This window comes from Bos grunniens, chromosome 23, assembly GCF_055505025.1.
Source record: "Bos grunniens cultivar Pamir isolate PY7600 chromosome 23, Bosgru_T2T1.0, whole genome shotgun sequence".
Lineage (NCBI taxonomy): Eukaryota > Metazoa > Chordata > Mammalia > Artiodactyla > Bovidae > Bos > Bos grunniens.
In genome coordinates this window covers 14,504,897-14,522,096 of record NC_141187.1, presented here as the reverse complement: position 1 = coordinate 14,522,096, position 17,200 = coordinate 14,504,897, and the positions used below count along the sequence as shown (strand labels likewise).

Genomic DNA, 17,200 nt, shown 5'->3' with positions numbered 1-17,200 from the left:
TCCAGCTGCCATCTTGAGATCAAACGCCACGTGGCTGTCCAGGCGCCTCGGGAGCTTGTCTGACAGGTCTGTGGACCCGCCGGTGTGCTGTGTCCCAGGGGACCTCAGTTCAGAAACTTCTCCTTGAGAGAAAGTCTCGATGCAGCAGGTCGCTTGCAGCGCCATTTCCTGCCTTAACCCTCGCCCTTCAGACCATCGTTGGGGCTGAAGGCCAGGACCCACAGCTTCTGTAAGACCACAGACGGCTCACTCAGTGTATTTGTCTTCCTGACGTTCTGTAGTTTGAGCTTTGGTGGAGCGATGAGGAGGTGACTACACCCGCTCTTGCGCTTCCACTCCCGTGGGTTTGTTCGTATGGCGGTCCCTTCCCTGTCTGTTCTGTTTCTTCGTCTGCTTCTTCTCCTCTCTACTTTCCCTCCATTTCTGATATTCCCTTTGGTAGTATTTCTTTCTTTTACATCCATGAGTGTGTAGCTGGGGGTTGGTTGCTTGGGTTTGGGATTTTGGGGGGTGGGGGGGTTCAGGGGTAATGAGGGAGTCTGAGCAGGAGAGGTTTTCTCATGCATTTTGCATAAGAATGTGTCTCTGTTTGTGGGAATGGACATATGCCCAAGAAAATTTGCAGAAAGGCAATCTCGAAAAGCAGAAGTTTAATGGTGGGGTGAGAGGTGCCGTGGGGCTTCCCAGGTGGCACTAGTGGTAAAGAACCCGCCTGCCAAAGCAGAAGACATTAGACACCTGGGTTTGATCCCTGGGTTGGGGAGATCCTCTGGAGGAGGGCATGGCAACCCACTCCAGTACTGTTGCCTGGAGAATCCCCATGGACAGAGGAGCCTGATGGGCTACAGTCCCTGGGGTCGCAAAGGTTCGGACACAACTGAAGCAACAGCATGCATATATTGTTCTATCCACTATCCTCTGCCCACTGTAGCCCCAAACCAAGTCAGCTTTGACCTTCCCCACAAAGCCTCGCCTGCCCCTTTCTCCCCAGTCTGCTTGTCCTCCAGCATCAGGCACCTCGGCTGGAGCACCACCTTTGTCCTGTAATTATTTATCTCCATATCTATTCTCCACATGAAAATATGAGCTCCTGGGAAGCTAGGTGCAGTCAAATTCACCTCTGTCCCTGCAGCAGCTGGCACAGGCAATAAACAGGCCAGAGTCAATGCTTCCCCAGATGACTCTGAGACTCACACATCTTATAGAAGTGTAATGAGACATTTGAACATAAAATAAGTCCATTTAAAGGAAGTATAAGGAATAAATGCCTTTGGACCCCACAGTTGAGCAGATTCCAACACGCAGGCAGTAAATCCAACTCTATCTTATCTAGCAGAAAGAGCAGAAAGAGGAGCACCCAGAGTTCCATAGTTTTCATTTTCTGACAACAGGAAGCATGCTAATTTATCTGCAGAAAGAGAATTTCTTCTGGAACTAAACACAAAGCAGAATTTATTGTGAGGACCTTTGTACAAAGGACTCTGAGTGACAGAGAATGACATCGTCAACTGCAGTTTTGCAAAGGTTACTGAAATGTTGTCCAACAAGATGGTTCTCGCATCAACCCTCTGTGGAAGCGAGAGGCCCATCAGGAGCGTGTGACTCACTGAGGGTGTCCCTGGGAGCAGTGAGGTGACACGCCGGGCGCCCAGCCCTCTAATGGCCACATGGAGCCGGAACAGGACGGGGAGAAGCCGCCCCAGGATGCAGGGCTGTGCCCTCTCTCTCAAGTCTCTTCTGAGCAGTATTTGATCAGGGACTGGCTCTCCTTCAGCTCACAATCAGAACTCTACCAAGTGCCTGTGATTAAAATTTAAAAAGCGCATGGCACTGCCGAGCAGCATGTGAAATGTGACAGGTGAGAGTGAGCACCAGGCCATCGGAGCTCCAGGAACTGGGGATCTCACCAAGGCCATGGGCCTGAGCCAAGCCTAGAAGAATGGGCAGGACTCAGAACCTCAGAGAGGAGCGTGGGGAGAGGGGCTGGGGTGTATGTGCATGTGTGTGTGTGTGTGCGTGTGTGTGTGGTATACATGTATAGGTATGTGGGGGATATGTGTGTATGCAGTCTGTGTGTGTATATGTGTATGGGGGGTGTATGTGTGTTTGTGGAGTGTGTGTTCATGCATGTGGGGTATATGTGTGTGGCATGTGTTTGTTTTGTGTGTGGAGGAGGTCGGGGGAGGATGACTGTGGGGAGTTGATCTGAAATCGTCCAGAAAAAAAGGCTAAAATGGTGAGAAGGGCCAGTTTATTGAGAGCCTTGAACCTGAGCATTTCACTCACAGGCAGTTGAGCCACTGGACATATTTCTGAGCAAGGTAGGAAGGCTTGGTAGGAGACGCCTTTTAGGAAAAGACAGCCCCAGGCAAGAGCATGCGTTCTTCAGCATTCGCTACTTGACTGACGAGTAAATAGTCTGCACCACCCTGGGGACCACCCCCCTTGCCCACCTAGCCACCCAAGCCTGAGCCCAGCCCCTGCACTGGGCGCCTCCTCTGGGTACACACACCTGCAGCCCGGCCCGGGGGGATGGTGCTCCTGCCGTCTCTGAGTAAACCTGCTGCAGATGCTGCCCAGCGAGAGCTGGGGCCTCCTGGGAGCCCCACACTGGCCACTCACCCTGCAGAAGCAGCCCCTGACGGCAGCCCACGGTGGCTGCAGGGCCCTGTGGGCCCTCGAATGACCACCAGGCAGGGCCCACCAACCTGACCTGAAGACCCAGCAGTGAGAGCACTGAATCCCAGCAGGGCCTCTGGCCCTGACCCTGAAGGCTCTTCCCTGTTCCAGCTCCGAGTGCTCTGAGAAGCTTCTGTCTCCCAGACAGAATCGCTGCAGTGACCTCGTGGCACCCCTGCCGTGCTCCACACACAGGCCACTGCCATTGCTACCTTGTGCCATTCGGCGGAAAATTCTTTAAGACTGAGTCTTGAAATACTCTTTTGGAATTCTGAGCCTGGGAACCACAAATCTTAGAGAAAACAAAAAGCCAGACCATCATCAATTTATTCAGCAGATTTGACTGAGCACCTAGTATGATCCAGACCAGGAATTCCAGGGTATGGAGAGGAACCGCTAATGGAGACAACTGCCTGGACCCTTGAGGATCAGGCAGCTCAGTGGTTTTCAGATGGGCTCTGTGGGACCCCACAAGGGTGAGAGAACCCAGGGTACAAATGGCAGCACCCCCAGATTTTCACGTGGATCAACCAAAACAACTTCTATTTCCCTTCTTACCACTAAGCCTTTGTTTGGAAAAAAAAAAAAAAAAAAGCTCTGTAGCTTTCAAGAACCTTTCTCCCTCACAGCGGTAGAGGCTGGAAGCTGGAGATCACGGTCAGGTGCTGGTGAGGGCCCTCTCCTGGGCACAGGCTGCTGGCTTCTCATTGTGCCCTCGCATAGTGGAAAGATCAAGCTAGATCTCGGGTCTCTTCTTAGAAAGGCACTAATCTCATTCATGAGGGCCCCACCCTCATGACCGAATTACCTCCCAAAGGCCCCACCTGCAGATATCATCAAGTTAGGGCTTCGATTTCAGCATGTGAACTTGGAGCGGGGAGGGGGCGGAGAGGACACATTCCATTGGTAGCAATCAAACACAGAAGACAAAATCCTAACCCCTCAACCTCATGTGCTGGATTAAAATGTACCATGGCCATCTACTCCACCTGTCCTTGTGCTTGGCCAGTCTCAGCCAGGAAAGGTCTCGGTGTGTGGTAGGTCCTACTCTATTGCCAGTGAAGTGGAGCTGCTTGAGATCCTCCCATTTCCCCCAAAGAAACCAATGATGAATTTGGGGAAATCGGGGTTGTCTGTGCTCAGATACAAATGATAGGTGCTGTGTATTCCATATAACCAAGAAGAAGCTCTAAGTGGTGCTTTGAAAATACTGGTGTTGGGCTTCCCTGATGGCTCAGTGGTTAAGAATCCACCTGCCAATGCAGGAGATGCTGGGTCCACTGTGATGGATTTTAGGGATCCCGAAAACCTGAGTTTTAGGGATGCCAAGCTTCCTGCTAATGTCTCTCTAAAAAGCCACCAAGATTGAGGCATGTGGTCACCACTGGTCGGTGAGGCTAAAGTGACAGTGGGTAGAATTGCCAAGGGACTCAGGCCCAGAGAGAAACCCTGGGTTCAGAACTGTGGGCATTTCTGAAGAGTGAGGCAGCCTCCGTGGACTGGATGCAGGAAGGAGCAGCCTCTGCACAGACCTGCCCCAGGCAGAGTGGGGGATGCCAGGGGCCTCAGAAAGAGGGTCATTGTGCCAGGCTCTGGGTGGTGCAACCAGAGAATGCTGAGGAGAAAGTGGAGGTACAGCTGGGGTCCCAGCAGGAAGGACTGTGGAGAGACAGAAGGAGGAAAGAGCTCCAGTTTGAGCAGAGGTGATCGTGGTCAGGAAGTGAGTGAGGAGACCAGACATACCTTCCTGTGAACACAGGGTGCTTCTGGGGTCCCCCTTGTACTGCTTGTCAGTCCACACTGACCCTCTGTGCAGGCTGCATCCTCCTCCAAGAATGCAGTGAGGGGAGCAATGTGGAAGGAGAGAAGCCCCCATCCCAGCGGCCAGATTGTGGCAGAGAGGCCCAAAGTGGACTCAGAGCGAGTGACTGGGGCAGGAAGGGATGTGGCCGGCCTTCAGGCACAGAGCAGGGTCCGTGCTTCAAACAGGCGAATGGAAGGATCGTGATTGTACTATTGACCATATGAAGGGAATGACAACCCATTCCAGTTTTCTGGCCTGGAGAATCCCATGGACAGAGGAGCCTGACAGGCTACAGTCCCTGGGGTTTCAAAGAGTCAGACATGACTGAGTGACTGACACTTTCACTCTCACTATGGCCATCTGTGCTCTTGGAAATCACCCCATTCTCCCTGCGCGGAAGATGGTGATGAGTCGGGGCCAGAGAAATGATCCACCACAGCCCTGGGTCTGCAGGGTATTCATCACACCCCTGAGTCTGAGCCAGCCACGGGCAGCAATGGCGTTACGCAAAATCAGCACCAAGACGGACGGCAGCGCCGAGCGCCCGGCAGCCTGTGATCTCTCCAGTTGGCGATTCACTTGAGCCATTAAACAGGAAATGGTCTGATGGGGAAGCCAGAGTCTTTGCCTCTGAGCTGCTGACCGTCGTGGTCATTGAGCCTACTGACAACATCCATCTTCGGGAGAATAGACATGCTGACTTCTGAAAGGGGATGGAGCTGGGCAACCTGGGTTCTGTGAGACAGTCTAGCCCAAGAAGGCCTAGAGTGGGTATTTGGGAAGCAGACCCTGAGTCAGATAGCTGAGGCCACCCGCCAGAATGCTTCCGTGGCTCTGATGTCTCATCTGCCATGGGAGAGCCACATAATTCACAGCCTCCTCCGCAGAGGGCCCTGGCCTTGCTCCCTGGAAGCCCACAGGGCCCCTTTCGGTTGTTCAGTTCAGTCGCTAGTCGTGTCCAACTCTTTTCGATCCCATGGACTGCAGCATGCCAGGCCTCCCTCTCCATCACCAGCTCCAGGAGCTTACTCAAACTCATGTCCATCAAGTCAGTGATGTTATCCAACCATCTCATGCTCTGTTGTCCCCTTCTCTTCCCACCTTCCATCTTTTCCAGCATCAGGGTCTTTTCAAATGAGTCAGCTCTTCACATCAAGTGGCCAAAGTATTGGAGTATCAGCTTCAGCATCAGTCCTTCCTGTGAATATTCAGGACTGATTTCCTTTAGGATGGACTGGTTGGATCTCCTTGCAATCCAAGGGACTTACGGTTGTACCTAGCTGGAAATGTCAATCCTGCCTTCATTGAGACTCCTAGCAGACAGTTAAGGAGATAAGCAGGCTGGCTCGGAGTGTTCTGGGGGCTGACCTCAGGCGCCCCAGTGGGTAATTACTCAGTGGGTAATGTGGATGAGACCGTTCCTCACACCCAGCAGGTGAGCTGCAAATGCCAAGTGGGATCAGGGTGCAGGCAGTGGGTTTGGTTAGGAAAGGGCAGTCCACACAGGCCAGCACACAGGGGAGAGACTGAGGCTTTCTCTCAGCCCCCAAGCCCCACATCAAAAAGGCATTCGCACAAAAAAGAGCATCACTTGCAAATACCAAGGGCGAGTCAATACCGACTTCAGTGATCTGCCCTGTGGCAGCCTTCACTGTGCAGGTCACTTGCAGAGGAAGAAGCACCAGCTTTGAAGTCAGGCAGAGCAGGGTCCTGACTCCGGCTCTTTTTACCAGTGGTGCGAACCCAGGGAAGGTCACTACCCATGTCAGAACTCAGTTTCCCGGTCTGTGATGGGAGTTACTACAGGTGAGCCACAGAGAGCCACATGTTCAGATTTTATCCTCCGCCGGCAAGGGCCAAGTGCAGGCGGCTCCAGCCCCACAGAGACGGTGACTTCTTGCTGCAAAGCCCCGAGTCCTTTTGCCCCACAGTGGCTTCCAGAGGTCTGGAAGGTGGGCGGGGGGTAAATTGCTATTCAGGTCCCTGGAGAGCATTTTACCTGAACCCCCGCAGGTCTGGCATCCTCGGTGACTCCCACATGAAGTACTTGTATTGAAACTGGATGTAGAGCCTTGAGCGGTTTCTTTTTTTTTTTAAGATTTTTTTTTTAAGATTCTTTTGATGTGGACAGTTTTTAAAGTCTTTATTGAATTTGTTACAATACTGTTTCTGTTTTATGTTTTTGGTTTTTTGGCCACAAGGCATGTGGGGTCTTAGCTCCCTGATGAGGGATCGAACCCACACGCCCTGCATTGGAAGGTGAAATCTTAACCGCCAGCCTGCCAGAGAAGTCCCTTGAGCAGTTTCTTAATAAAGGGTGAGCGTCGAATCACAGGGGCATCTGCTGTCAAATCCTAATGCTGTGTGTCTGGGGTTGGGCCCAAAGGTCTCTTGCTTTTACAAGCTCCTTAGGTGCTTCTCAGGTTCACCCCCGGTAAAGAGTCCATGAACAAAAGAAATGAGATTCACACATTTCAGACATGGACTGACTAGGAGAGTTGTGTATGTGTGTGTGTGTGTGTGTGCGTGTGTGTGTGTGTGTAGGGTGCAGGGAGGTGGTGTTTCCAGTGCCCCCAAAATCACGCCAGGTGTAAGCAGACCCGTGGGAGGCTGGCCTCCCCCCCCCAGCGCCCCTCTTGTCTTACGCTGCTGATTCCCGAACACCTGACTCATCAGAGGAAGGGTCACCCCAGAACGGCGTGGGCCCCGCTTGAAGTTCCAGTTACTCTTTGAGGCTTGGAGGATTCCTCCGTATGTGACATTCAGACCCTCGGCCGCTGGAATTAAGCCCTCCTTCTTCGCTTGTGTGTTGTTTGGGGGCCGGCTGCCCACAGTGTGACCTCCTGGGCCCCTCAGGGCTGTGACCTCCTGTGCTCCCAGCCAGGGGCCCGCGCTTGAAAGGAGGTGACTGTCAGGTGACCGGAGGCCCTGTCCTGGCCACAGGCCCAGTGGGCACGGAGACCCACGAAGCCCAACTGCCCTTTACTTGCTCCCTCTGCCTCTGTTCCTGCTCAGCCGCTTTGTCTGGTTCCCATTGAGCTCCCAGCCCCTCTTTCTCTTGAGAGACGTCTGATAAGCCAAGCCTCAGGAAGCAGCAGAAGTAGCCAGGGGCCGTCTCCTGGTGGGGTTACAATGCATTTCACTCAGCAAACATCACTTTGGCAGAGAGGCCCCTTTGGTTGCCATGGCAACATGGATGGCTTGTGTCTTGGGGGTACGCTGTGCCCTCATTCTGGCTGCTCAAGTCCCCGAGTCCCAGGTTTCTTTCCCAGATCCTTTCACCACCCTGGCGCCACCTCACATTAACTATTCTGTTTGCAACAGCTTTGTCTTAACTGGCAAATCAACTACTTGGCTTGGCCATCAAAGGAACAGATCACGCCATTCCCTCTCCTCAGCAGCCCCCAGCCTCTCAGTTCTCACAAAGCCAATGTCCCCACCAGGCCCTTTGAGGTCCAGCATGATCTCACCTCAGGTGGCTCAGCTTGTAAAGAATCTACCTGCAATGCGGGAGACCTGGGTTCAACCCCTGGGTTTGGAAGATCCCCCTGGAGAAGGAAAAGGCTACCCACTCCAGTATTCAGGCCTAGAGAATTCCATGGACTGTATAGTCCATGGGGTCCAGAAGAGTCGGGCGCAACCTAGTGACTTTCACTTTCACACTTTCACTTCCCCCAGAGCAGGGTCTTCACTGCGTCCCTCAGGGAGTTCCTTGGTCTGGGTCGAAAAGTGTTAAAAGGAAGCAGAAGAGTCACAGCTTTTTTTTTTTTTTTAAACAGAGATGCATGTGCCCATTGCTGAAACTGTTAGGAAAGGAAATATTCACATTTCAAGTCCCATAGTTATCAGCTTGGCATTGAGGTACTTCCTGACTTTTCCCAGAGAGGACAGGGCCCATGAGCACTGTGGGCACGGAGGGCACCCTGGACGTGGAACCTGAACAAAGAGCAGAGGGGCCAGTCCCTGCCCTCGGGGACTTGGCTGCCTGGGTCTGGGGGACCCACGGCGACTAGGACGGGCAGTCTGGGTCATTAGGGCCACTAAGATGCACCGGCTTAGCACAGACTTCCTCTGGGAGGTCTATGGCGTCTATGGGGTGAGACACTTGCTCAGCCAGTTAACAAGTGACAGGTGACCCTTGAAACAAGGGAGAGACAAACAGATGCCCGGCAGATAAAGAACAGAATCCCAATCCACTTAGCATATTTGTCGGTGAGTTAGATAGCAACATGGAGAAGGCAATGGCACCCCACTCCAGTACTCTTGCCTGGAAAATCCCATGGATAGAGGAGCCTGGTGGGCTGCAGTCCATGGGGTCGCAAAGAGTCAGACACGACTGAGCGACTTCCCTTTCACTTTTCACTTTCATGCATTGGAGAAGGAAATGGCAACCCACTCCAGTGTTCTTGCCTGGAGAATCCCAGGGACGGGGGAGCCTGGTGGGCTGACGTCTATGGGGTCGCACAGAGTCGGACACAACTGAAGCGACTTAGCAGCAGCAGCAGCAGTAGATAGCAACATGAAAAGCAACCAAAAGGGAAAGAATAGAGGCATGCCAGAATGAGGACCCCTCGGCAGACTAAACCCCTCATGAATGGGAAATGTTGCGTTTGGGATCCAAAGGACAGTCGCAGTGAAACAGAGTGCATTTTGACAACCACTCAAAAATAAGAATGCGTGTCAACTGACTACAAGATTAATAGAAGACAGTGACAAACTGACATGACCATGACAATGTCCATACTGCTGAAATACAAAAGCAGTGCTGGATGTTGCCTGGTATAAGCATTTAGCTCTTTAGAACCAGAGAAACTGGGTTCAAATCCCAGCTCTACCGCTTGTTAGCTGAGTGACTTTGAGTTAGTTACTGATCTCTCTGAGCCTCAGACTCTTAACTTAAATGAGCTGGTAATGCCTCTCCCGCTGGGTTATTTTGAGAATTAGCAATAGTAAATAGAGCACCTAGCCCAGTGCCTAGGAGGACTTGGTAGGATCTGGAATAAAGGAGACGCTCAGTAATGATCATTGCTTGTAATTCACCTCCCATAGAAATATCGAACATGAATTTTTCAAAGCTAGGAAAACTGTCCTCTACCCTGCCTCTCCTGGGCCTGTCTGGAATGTGATGTCCAGATGCAGACTCCATACTTATGATCAGTTAGAAGGTCACCATGTCATGAGCCCTAAGATGAGGGAATTGGGCGGAGTCAGCTGAGAATAAAGCTCCAGACGGATGTGACAGTTTGTTGTGGTGGTTGCTGTTAAAATATTTTAAAGACTCTTCAGATTAAGGAGGACATACTGTGCTGCTCCAAAGGTCCAAAGTAGAGGTGAAAAGAAGTTAGTGTGGCAGGTCTCAGCTCCAATTAAGAGGAAACAGAAAGAAAAAAAAAAAAGAGGAAACAGAGCTGCCCTCAATGAATTGTGCTCTCATGCAAAGCAGTGAGCCCAATGCTTGGCAATACCACAGCAGAAAGCAGTTGACCACCCTCAAAAACGTCATCAAAGCAATTTCTGATTCCAAAGCCTTTGCAGCTAAACAAACCTGGATTTAGATCCAAGCTCCTCTAGTTAGCTGTGTGACCTCTTTGAACCTCCATGCCCTTATCTGTAAAGTGGGAGCAATTGTCTGAACATGTCCATTTAGTGCCTGGCCCATGGTAGAGTGTCCCCTCCAAGGAGCAGAAAGTGGGGCTGCATGACTTCTAAGATGCCTTCTGAGTAAGACATGCCGTATAACCACCAAAAGCCTCCTGGAAGGATAGACAGATCCCAACCACCGGGCTATGGAAAGACAGGCTCCAGACAAGCCCAGTAGCACCCAGAGCGGGCAACCAGCAGCAGCGGCTGGCATGTCTGGGTCGCAGCCCTCACCTAGGACTTGCGAGGGGTCCTGTCACGCTGCCCACAGGACAGGGCATATGAGCGTGGTTCTCAGCCCAGGTGCGCGTTGGGTTAATCAGGCTTAGAAGCAATGCTTTAGGGGAAGTCAGAAGTGGGGCACATGGTTTGAGGCTGGAGAATTCGGCACCTTAGGTGGTGCAAAGTTAGATGTGAGCCGTTTTAGTGATGCCTTCGTGGTTTACAAAGGGCTCTGTATCAAAAGAGGGGGGAATGCTCTTTTGCATCTTCGCTGATGACTCAAGAAGGAATGAGGGAACCCCATGCGCAAAGGACTGATAGTGACCTAAGGAAGAATTGCCTTCCAGTGACAGGCTTTGGACTGTGGGTTTATGTCCAAAGCATGATCACAGAAGCCTCCTCGGGGGCCTTTCGGCCGAGCAGAGGCTGCCACCCAGAGGAGGCGAGTGAAGCAAGCTCCCATCCAGAACCCCTACGGGGACTCACAGGGTCTCCTCTCACACTGGGAGGCACGATGACTCTGTCATCTGCTCTAAACATCACACTTTCCCTTTCTTCCTCGCTGGAGTGAGCTATCAGCATCTCCCTTCTCCAGGTATCTCAGAAAACATCCCCATGCCCTCGATGCCAGACCAGCTGGAAGAGAAGCTGCGATCACAGCTGGAGGAAGAGAAGAGAAGGTGCCCTTTCCTTTCGCCGCACACACCCTGATCCCTGCCCCCCACCCCCACCACAACCCCTTCCCCTAGAGGACCCTCGGGACCACCTGGAGCTGTGGGGCAGGGCAGGGGGCCACCACCCCCGACCCCGCCAACCCAGGCCTGCAGCTCCTCTGAGAAGTGGGTCCTAAATTAGCTGGAGGAGGCGCCACCTTTAAGCAGGCAGTCGTGAGGTGCAGGAAGCCAGCCATGGCAGGGTGAGGGTGGAGTGGAAATGGAAGGCCCAGCCAGGCCCCAGAGCCAGGATCCCTGACTCGGGCAGGGAGAGCTGGTCGCCATCTGCACCCTCTGCAGCTTCTGCAGCCTGGGGCCCGGGCTGCAGCCCCGGAAGCAGCTAGTCTTGTCTGCTGCTGCCCTCTAGGGGAGACCCGGAGTATGACCACGGAGGGCCTCCACCTCGCTGCTCTTCTGAGGCTCGTTACCTGCAGGGTGACGGAGAACATCAGACACTGAGAGCCCCAGAATGATTTAACCTGCAGAGCGAGGAGCCTCAAGCATAAACAGTCCTGTGGTCCTTACTGATACAAGCATCTCGATTCATTTCTTCATTTAGGCATTCAGCAGAGAGGTTGGCTATCTCCTCTGCCCTGGAAAAAGTTGCTTGCGGGAAACCAAACAAGAAACTTTCCTTGCTTGCAGCGGGCAATGATGTCATTGCCACCCAAGCCACCCACCCCTGAGCTGGCTAGGAATGTACCCCAAGTGGGTCACATGTCACCCTGCCCTCATCCCTGGATGGCCTGGGTTCAAACCCTGACCCCTGTGTTTATTAGCTCTGTGTTAAGGGCCAAGTTCCTTAACCTCTCCATGTTTCAGGTTCCAGACCCGTGAAGGGGAGATGGTTATAATAGCACCTTCCTCCTAGGGTGGTGAAGAGGATTGAATGAGTCTGCAGACAGCAAGTGGCTAGAGCAACACCTGCCCCTCAGTGCCCAGTAATGATAGCCAGCCTTCTAGGGGAGCCCATGGCCCGCTAGACAGAAATGCCCGGCTCTGGGCTCACACACCAGCACAGTGCTCTGGCCTCGGGCACCACGGCCGTTCTGCCGGGCTTCTGAGGCTCGCCCTGGTCTCTCGAACCCTCCCTCCCTCCCCCTTCTCTGATTCCACTGTAGATACAAAACGATGTTCGCACGCCTGAAGGCCCTGAAGGTGGAGATAGAGCATTTGCAGCTGCTCATGGACAAAGCCAAGGTGAAGCTGCAGAAAGAGTTTGAAGCCTGGTGGGCCAAGGAGGCAACCAGCCTGCAGGTACTGGCCGCTGTGCCGCTCGCTGCCCCAGAGTCCGCCCTCCTCTTGTGGCCTGGGGACTGGCAGGCAGCCAGGGAGGGGCGGGACATGCAGCCCTCCCCTGGGGGGGTGGGTGCAGAGGGAAAAGAATGGGGGGCCTTGACCCACACCGAACGCACTCTCAGCCCCTGCCTCCTGAAGTGAGCGTTCAGTAGTAATAAGGAACGTGAGTGGTCCGATGCCTCACTGTTCCCAGGGAAAGGTGGAGGTGGAGTGTGCACAGCTCCCCAAGAGCCGAGGGATTTGCTACCGTTGCTTCCTGTGATGGAGTGACAACACTTGATTGTTCTTTATTACAGTTATATATATATATTTTTTATATATGTTATAAACATAGACGCGAGGTAAAATTACATAATCCCACCACTTAAGGATAATCGATATAACATGTTGGATTATATTATTTTATACTTTTATGCATATACATCCACATGCTTTTATAAAAATAGAATCATACTAGTCTTTTTTTAAGAAAGAAATCTTCCTTCTTTTTAAATATGAATTTATTTATTTGGCTGTGCCGGGTCGTAATTGCGACCCGAGGGGTCTTGGTTGCTGCGCACGGACCCTCCAGTTGTGCTGCACAGGTTCAGTAGCTGTAGCGCGTGGGTTTAGTTTCTCCACGGCACGTGGGTTCTTAGTTCCCCGGCCAGGGATCGAACCCGTGTCCCCTGCACTGCAAGGCGGATTCTTAACCACTGGACCACCAGGGAAGTGCCCATATTAGTCTCTGAGTATTACAAATGCCTTTGTTTTTCCCTCGTTGTCCAGCCTGCCACCTCTTCCATGTTATTATTCCATGACATCATTCCAAGGCCCTCGCTGTTCAAGCATATGGATCTGTTTTAATATATTTTATCTCCTATTGTTTAATGTTTAGGTTGTTTGGGGACTGGTTCCCTGGAAACGTATTTGAAGAAACGTTTTTGCATATTTCCTAGGCAAATTCCTAGAAGTACTCTATGATATCATAAAGGCTACAATAACCTGTTAAGAAATGTTAGTACAAACCCCCAGTTCCCACCGCCCTCCCGTGACTTCCCCTCAGGTGTGTGCAACAAAGGAGATGACAGACACATAATCCTGCTTCTCGTGGGGCTGGCAGAACGCTTCAAGGCCATCTCACAGGCTGCTCACTTCATTTTAAGGATGAGGAAGCTGAGAGGCACGGAAGATATTTTCCCAAAGACACAACCAAGCCATAACCCGTATGTTACTGCCACCTGTGACCAGACAATGCAGAAGCCTATTTGGATAAAATTAAATACACACAATGACAAATACAACCAATGAGATGGAAGTACAGTTATCGCAATATTTTAGCAGCAAATTTATGGTGTAATAATATGTATAGTGTTTTACAAATGCACAAATTAATAAGATCTGGGGGAGTGCTCCATACTTACCAAAATTTCAAAGTAGAACACGTAGAACACAGATATTTCAAGACTTCTGCACCAACTGTAACGTGATCTGAAAACAACCGTGATCTCTACTGGTTACAGAGCCACTGGTGCCGCCCATATCCTGTGGCTTCCTGTGGTTTGTTTCCACATTTAATCACTGAAAGAAATGTTAAATTTCAGGTGGAAGTTGGGAAGGATAAAGATGTCCCTGGTTCCCGGTCACACTCACAGCACCACTTGGGTTCTGTCTGTTCTCCAGTTAGGAGGCCTCCCTCGTGGGGTCATCAGTGGGTGAGGCCGTTAGCCCCTGCCGGTGCCCACGGGCATCTGGCCGCGGGAGAGTTGTGTAGGTCATTCTGTGTGACCCAGGAAGAGTCCCGTCGAGGCTGCTGGCTTCAGATCGTTTATTACTCGCGTGGACAGTGAAAGCCAGGGTAGCCAAGGTGTCACTGCGTGGGCCTTCCACCCTGCAGCATGTCCCAGAAGCAGAAGGGACCAGGTGACCACAGCAGGGGCAATGGGTCACGTGTAGCTGGGGAGTCAGCTCCATGCAGCCACGACACCATTTCATAGCCTGAGGAGGAAGCCTGAGTGGAATGGGCAGAAAGCCATAAGCCTCATCAGAAGGCGGGAGGTGATGAGAAGCTGCCCCTTGATGGTCTCCAAAGGAGATGGCGAGGCACAGGGGGAGTGGCCTGGCAGCAGCTGCTCACCAGCCTCCCACGCCCTCCTGTTCTGGGAGAATCGGGGTGGTGGTGGGGGGGCGGCGGGGGGGCGGGGGGGGGCGTTCTGCTAGGACTCGGGTCAGCTGAGGTTTAATTGCTGCTCCAGAGACCCATTTGGAGACGTACAAGGTCTCTGGGACCCTGGCCTGGCCGCCCCCACATACGGTGCTGAGCGCGTCACCCCTGACTCTACCAGCATCTCTTTGGGACGAGGGAAGGCAAAGCTGAAAGGACTTCTGGAGCACTGTCAGATCACACTGTAGACACATCTTTTCTTAACTTCAGAAAGTAATACAGGCTCTGTGCCCCAGAGCCCAGAAGCCACAGCTCTTGAAGCCCTCGTGCCCTAGATAGAGCCTGTGGTACGCAACAAGAGAAGCCACTGCAGTGAGAAGCCTGTGCGCCACAGCTAGAGAAAAAGCCCTGGCAGTAAAGAAGATCCAGCACAGCCAAAAATAAAGAAATAAATTTTTTTAAATTGTATTTTTAAAAAAAAGTAATGCAGGCTCAATTTGGAGAACTCAGAAAACAGAGAAAAGCACATAGAATGACTCAAACATCACCCCTTAGCCTGCTATCCAGAGAGAATGTTTCCACGCCCATCAGCATGGTCCATGGCTACATCCAGATCTATTTTTTCCCCATACATGTTGTATATTCCAACTTTTATAGCTAGTTCTTTCCCCTTGAGAAATACATCAAAGACAGTTTCCCACATCATTGGATTCACACTTACACTGTGAAACTTTCTCCCGGACCAGCAGGTAAACTCCCCAGCAGTGACTCCATCGAATCACGTGAAGCCCTTTCCCCAGATGTCAGAAGCCCAGCACGAAAGGTCCCAGCCTCTCTCTAACAAAAGGTAAGGGGAGAACCCTGCAACAGGTGGGGGTGCCCTACCTCTCTCGCCCAACCCAGTCTTGATGCTCTAAAAGTCCCTCTGTAGGCTGAGTGATCCAGGAAAATGAGTGACCTGTACTGTTAAATTAGTTGAAGACGCTCAAGCTGGTGGCTCTCACTAAGGCTTGTGGGAGAACCTCCCCACCCCCAGCCCTGTCCCTCTGGCTCTGACAGCCAGGGGACCTGCTGCCACAGTGACAAGAAGAACAACTTAGCCAGACTGTGGGTGCGGTCCCACCTGGGGGTAGGAAGGAACGACTGGCAGAGGGGAGAAGGAGGGGTGACCTGGGGTGGGGGGGGTGTTGGTGGAAGGCAGTGGGGAGTCGGCCTGCCATGACCCAGGAAGCTCTGGCAGATGACTGTGCCCTTGCCCAGGCTCAGGAGGGGGCGCAGAGCAGCTGGTGGAGCCAATGACACCTGCCTCGTGCAGCCTCCATCCCTCAGACAGGCCGGCTAGCGTCGTGGCCAGGCCAGTGGGAGCGGGGCCTCGACCTCCACCACCAGGGCCTGATCCTTGACAGGAACCGAGCTCTTGCACTGGAATGTGAAATAGAGCTTTTTAAAGAGGGTAGGAATGGGGTTGCCAGACAGTGTCCTCTACTTGATGCTGTGATGAGAACAGCCCTTTGCCTCCTGGTCTTCTTTTCAAAAACCCGTAATGCCCATTGAATCATGAGGAAAAGGTCAGACAAATCCCAGTTGAGGGGCATTCAACAAAATGCCTGCCCAAGGGCATCAAAGGCAAGAAAATTCTGAGAAACCATCACAGACAAGAGGAGCCCGAGGAGATATGATGGTCAAATGGAGTGTGCTGTCCTGGATGGGACTGGATAAGAAAAATTCAGAAAATCCAAATAACAAGAGGACTATAGTTAATAACAGTGTATCAGCATTGCAACAAACGTGCCTCGCTTAAATGTGAGATTATATAAGGGAAACGGGAAGTGGGGTACGTGGGAACTCTCTGTACTAGCTTTGCAACTTCTCTTTAAATCTAAACCTACACGGGCCTTCCCTGGTGGTCCAGTGGTTAAGACACCAGGCTTCTATACGTCAGGGGAATGGGTTCAAGACCCCATGTTTAGGGAACTAAGATACCACATGCTGAGTGGTGTGGCCAAAAAATTTTCAAATTTTTAAAAAATTTAAACCTGTTCTTGAAGCAGCCAACCAATGAGCCGTCCACCACCTCGCTGACATTTTCCCTGGACTTCTTCACACCCCCTAAGCTGGTCCTCAGGGCCAGCACTTCGGCTTGTATTCCAGCTTTAAGAAACATGGGCCGATGTGAGTTCTTAGGCCCCAGGCTAGTAGCCGGCAGGGTGTGTCCTCCTTGGCTACCCTGGTGTTTTAAAAGGCAGTTTAGATCCCACAATAGAAAAAAAAAATTGAGAAGTTTGACCTTATAAATATGAAAAAATGCTGCTGTATGAAAGACACTGTTAAGAGAATGAAAAGATAAATTACAGACTGGGAGAAAATGTTTGAAATATATATATGTGTATGCTGCTGCTACTGCTAAGTCGCTTCAGTCGTGTCCGACTCTGTGCGACCCCATAGACGGCAGCCCACCAGGCTTCCCCGTCCCTGGGATTCTCCAGGCAAGAACACTGGAGTGGGTTGCCATTTCCCTCTCCAATGCATGACAGTGAAAAGTGAAAGGGAAGTCGCTCAGTCATGTCCGACTCTTAGCGACCCCATGGACTGCAGCCTACCAGGCTCCTCCGTCCATGGGATTTTCCAGGCAAGAGTGCTGGAGTGGGGTGCCCTTGCCTTCTCTGATATATGTGTATATATATATATATATATATATAT

The 17,200-nt window shown here is 51.9% G+C and overlaps 1 protein-coding gene across 1 annotated transcript in view; it reads left to right on the top strand.

Annotated features, from left to right (window-relative positions):
• KIF6 (kinesin family member 6) overlaps positions 1-17,200 on the top strand; it is a 410,786-nt gene that overhangs the window by 384,185 nt on the left and 9,401 nt on the right. The window contains 3 exon segments of the mRNA XM_086369695.1: positions 10,941-11,025; positions 12,180-12,315; positions 15,250-15,347. Coding sequence (XP_086225821.1) covers positions 10,941-11,025; positions 12,180-12,315; positions 15,250-15,347 — 319 coding nt within the window.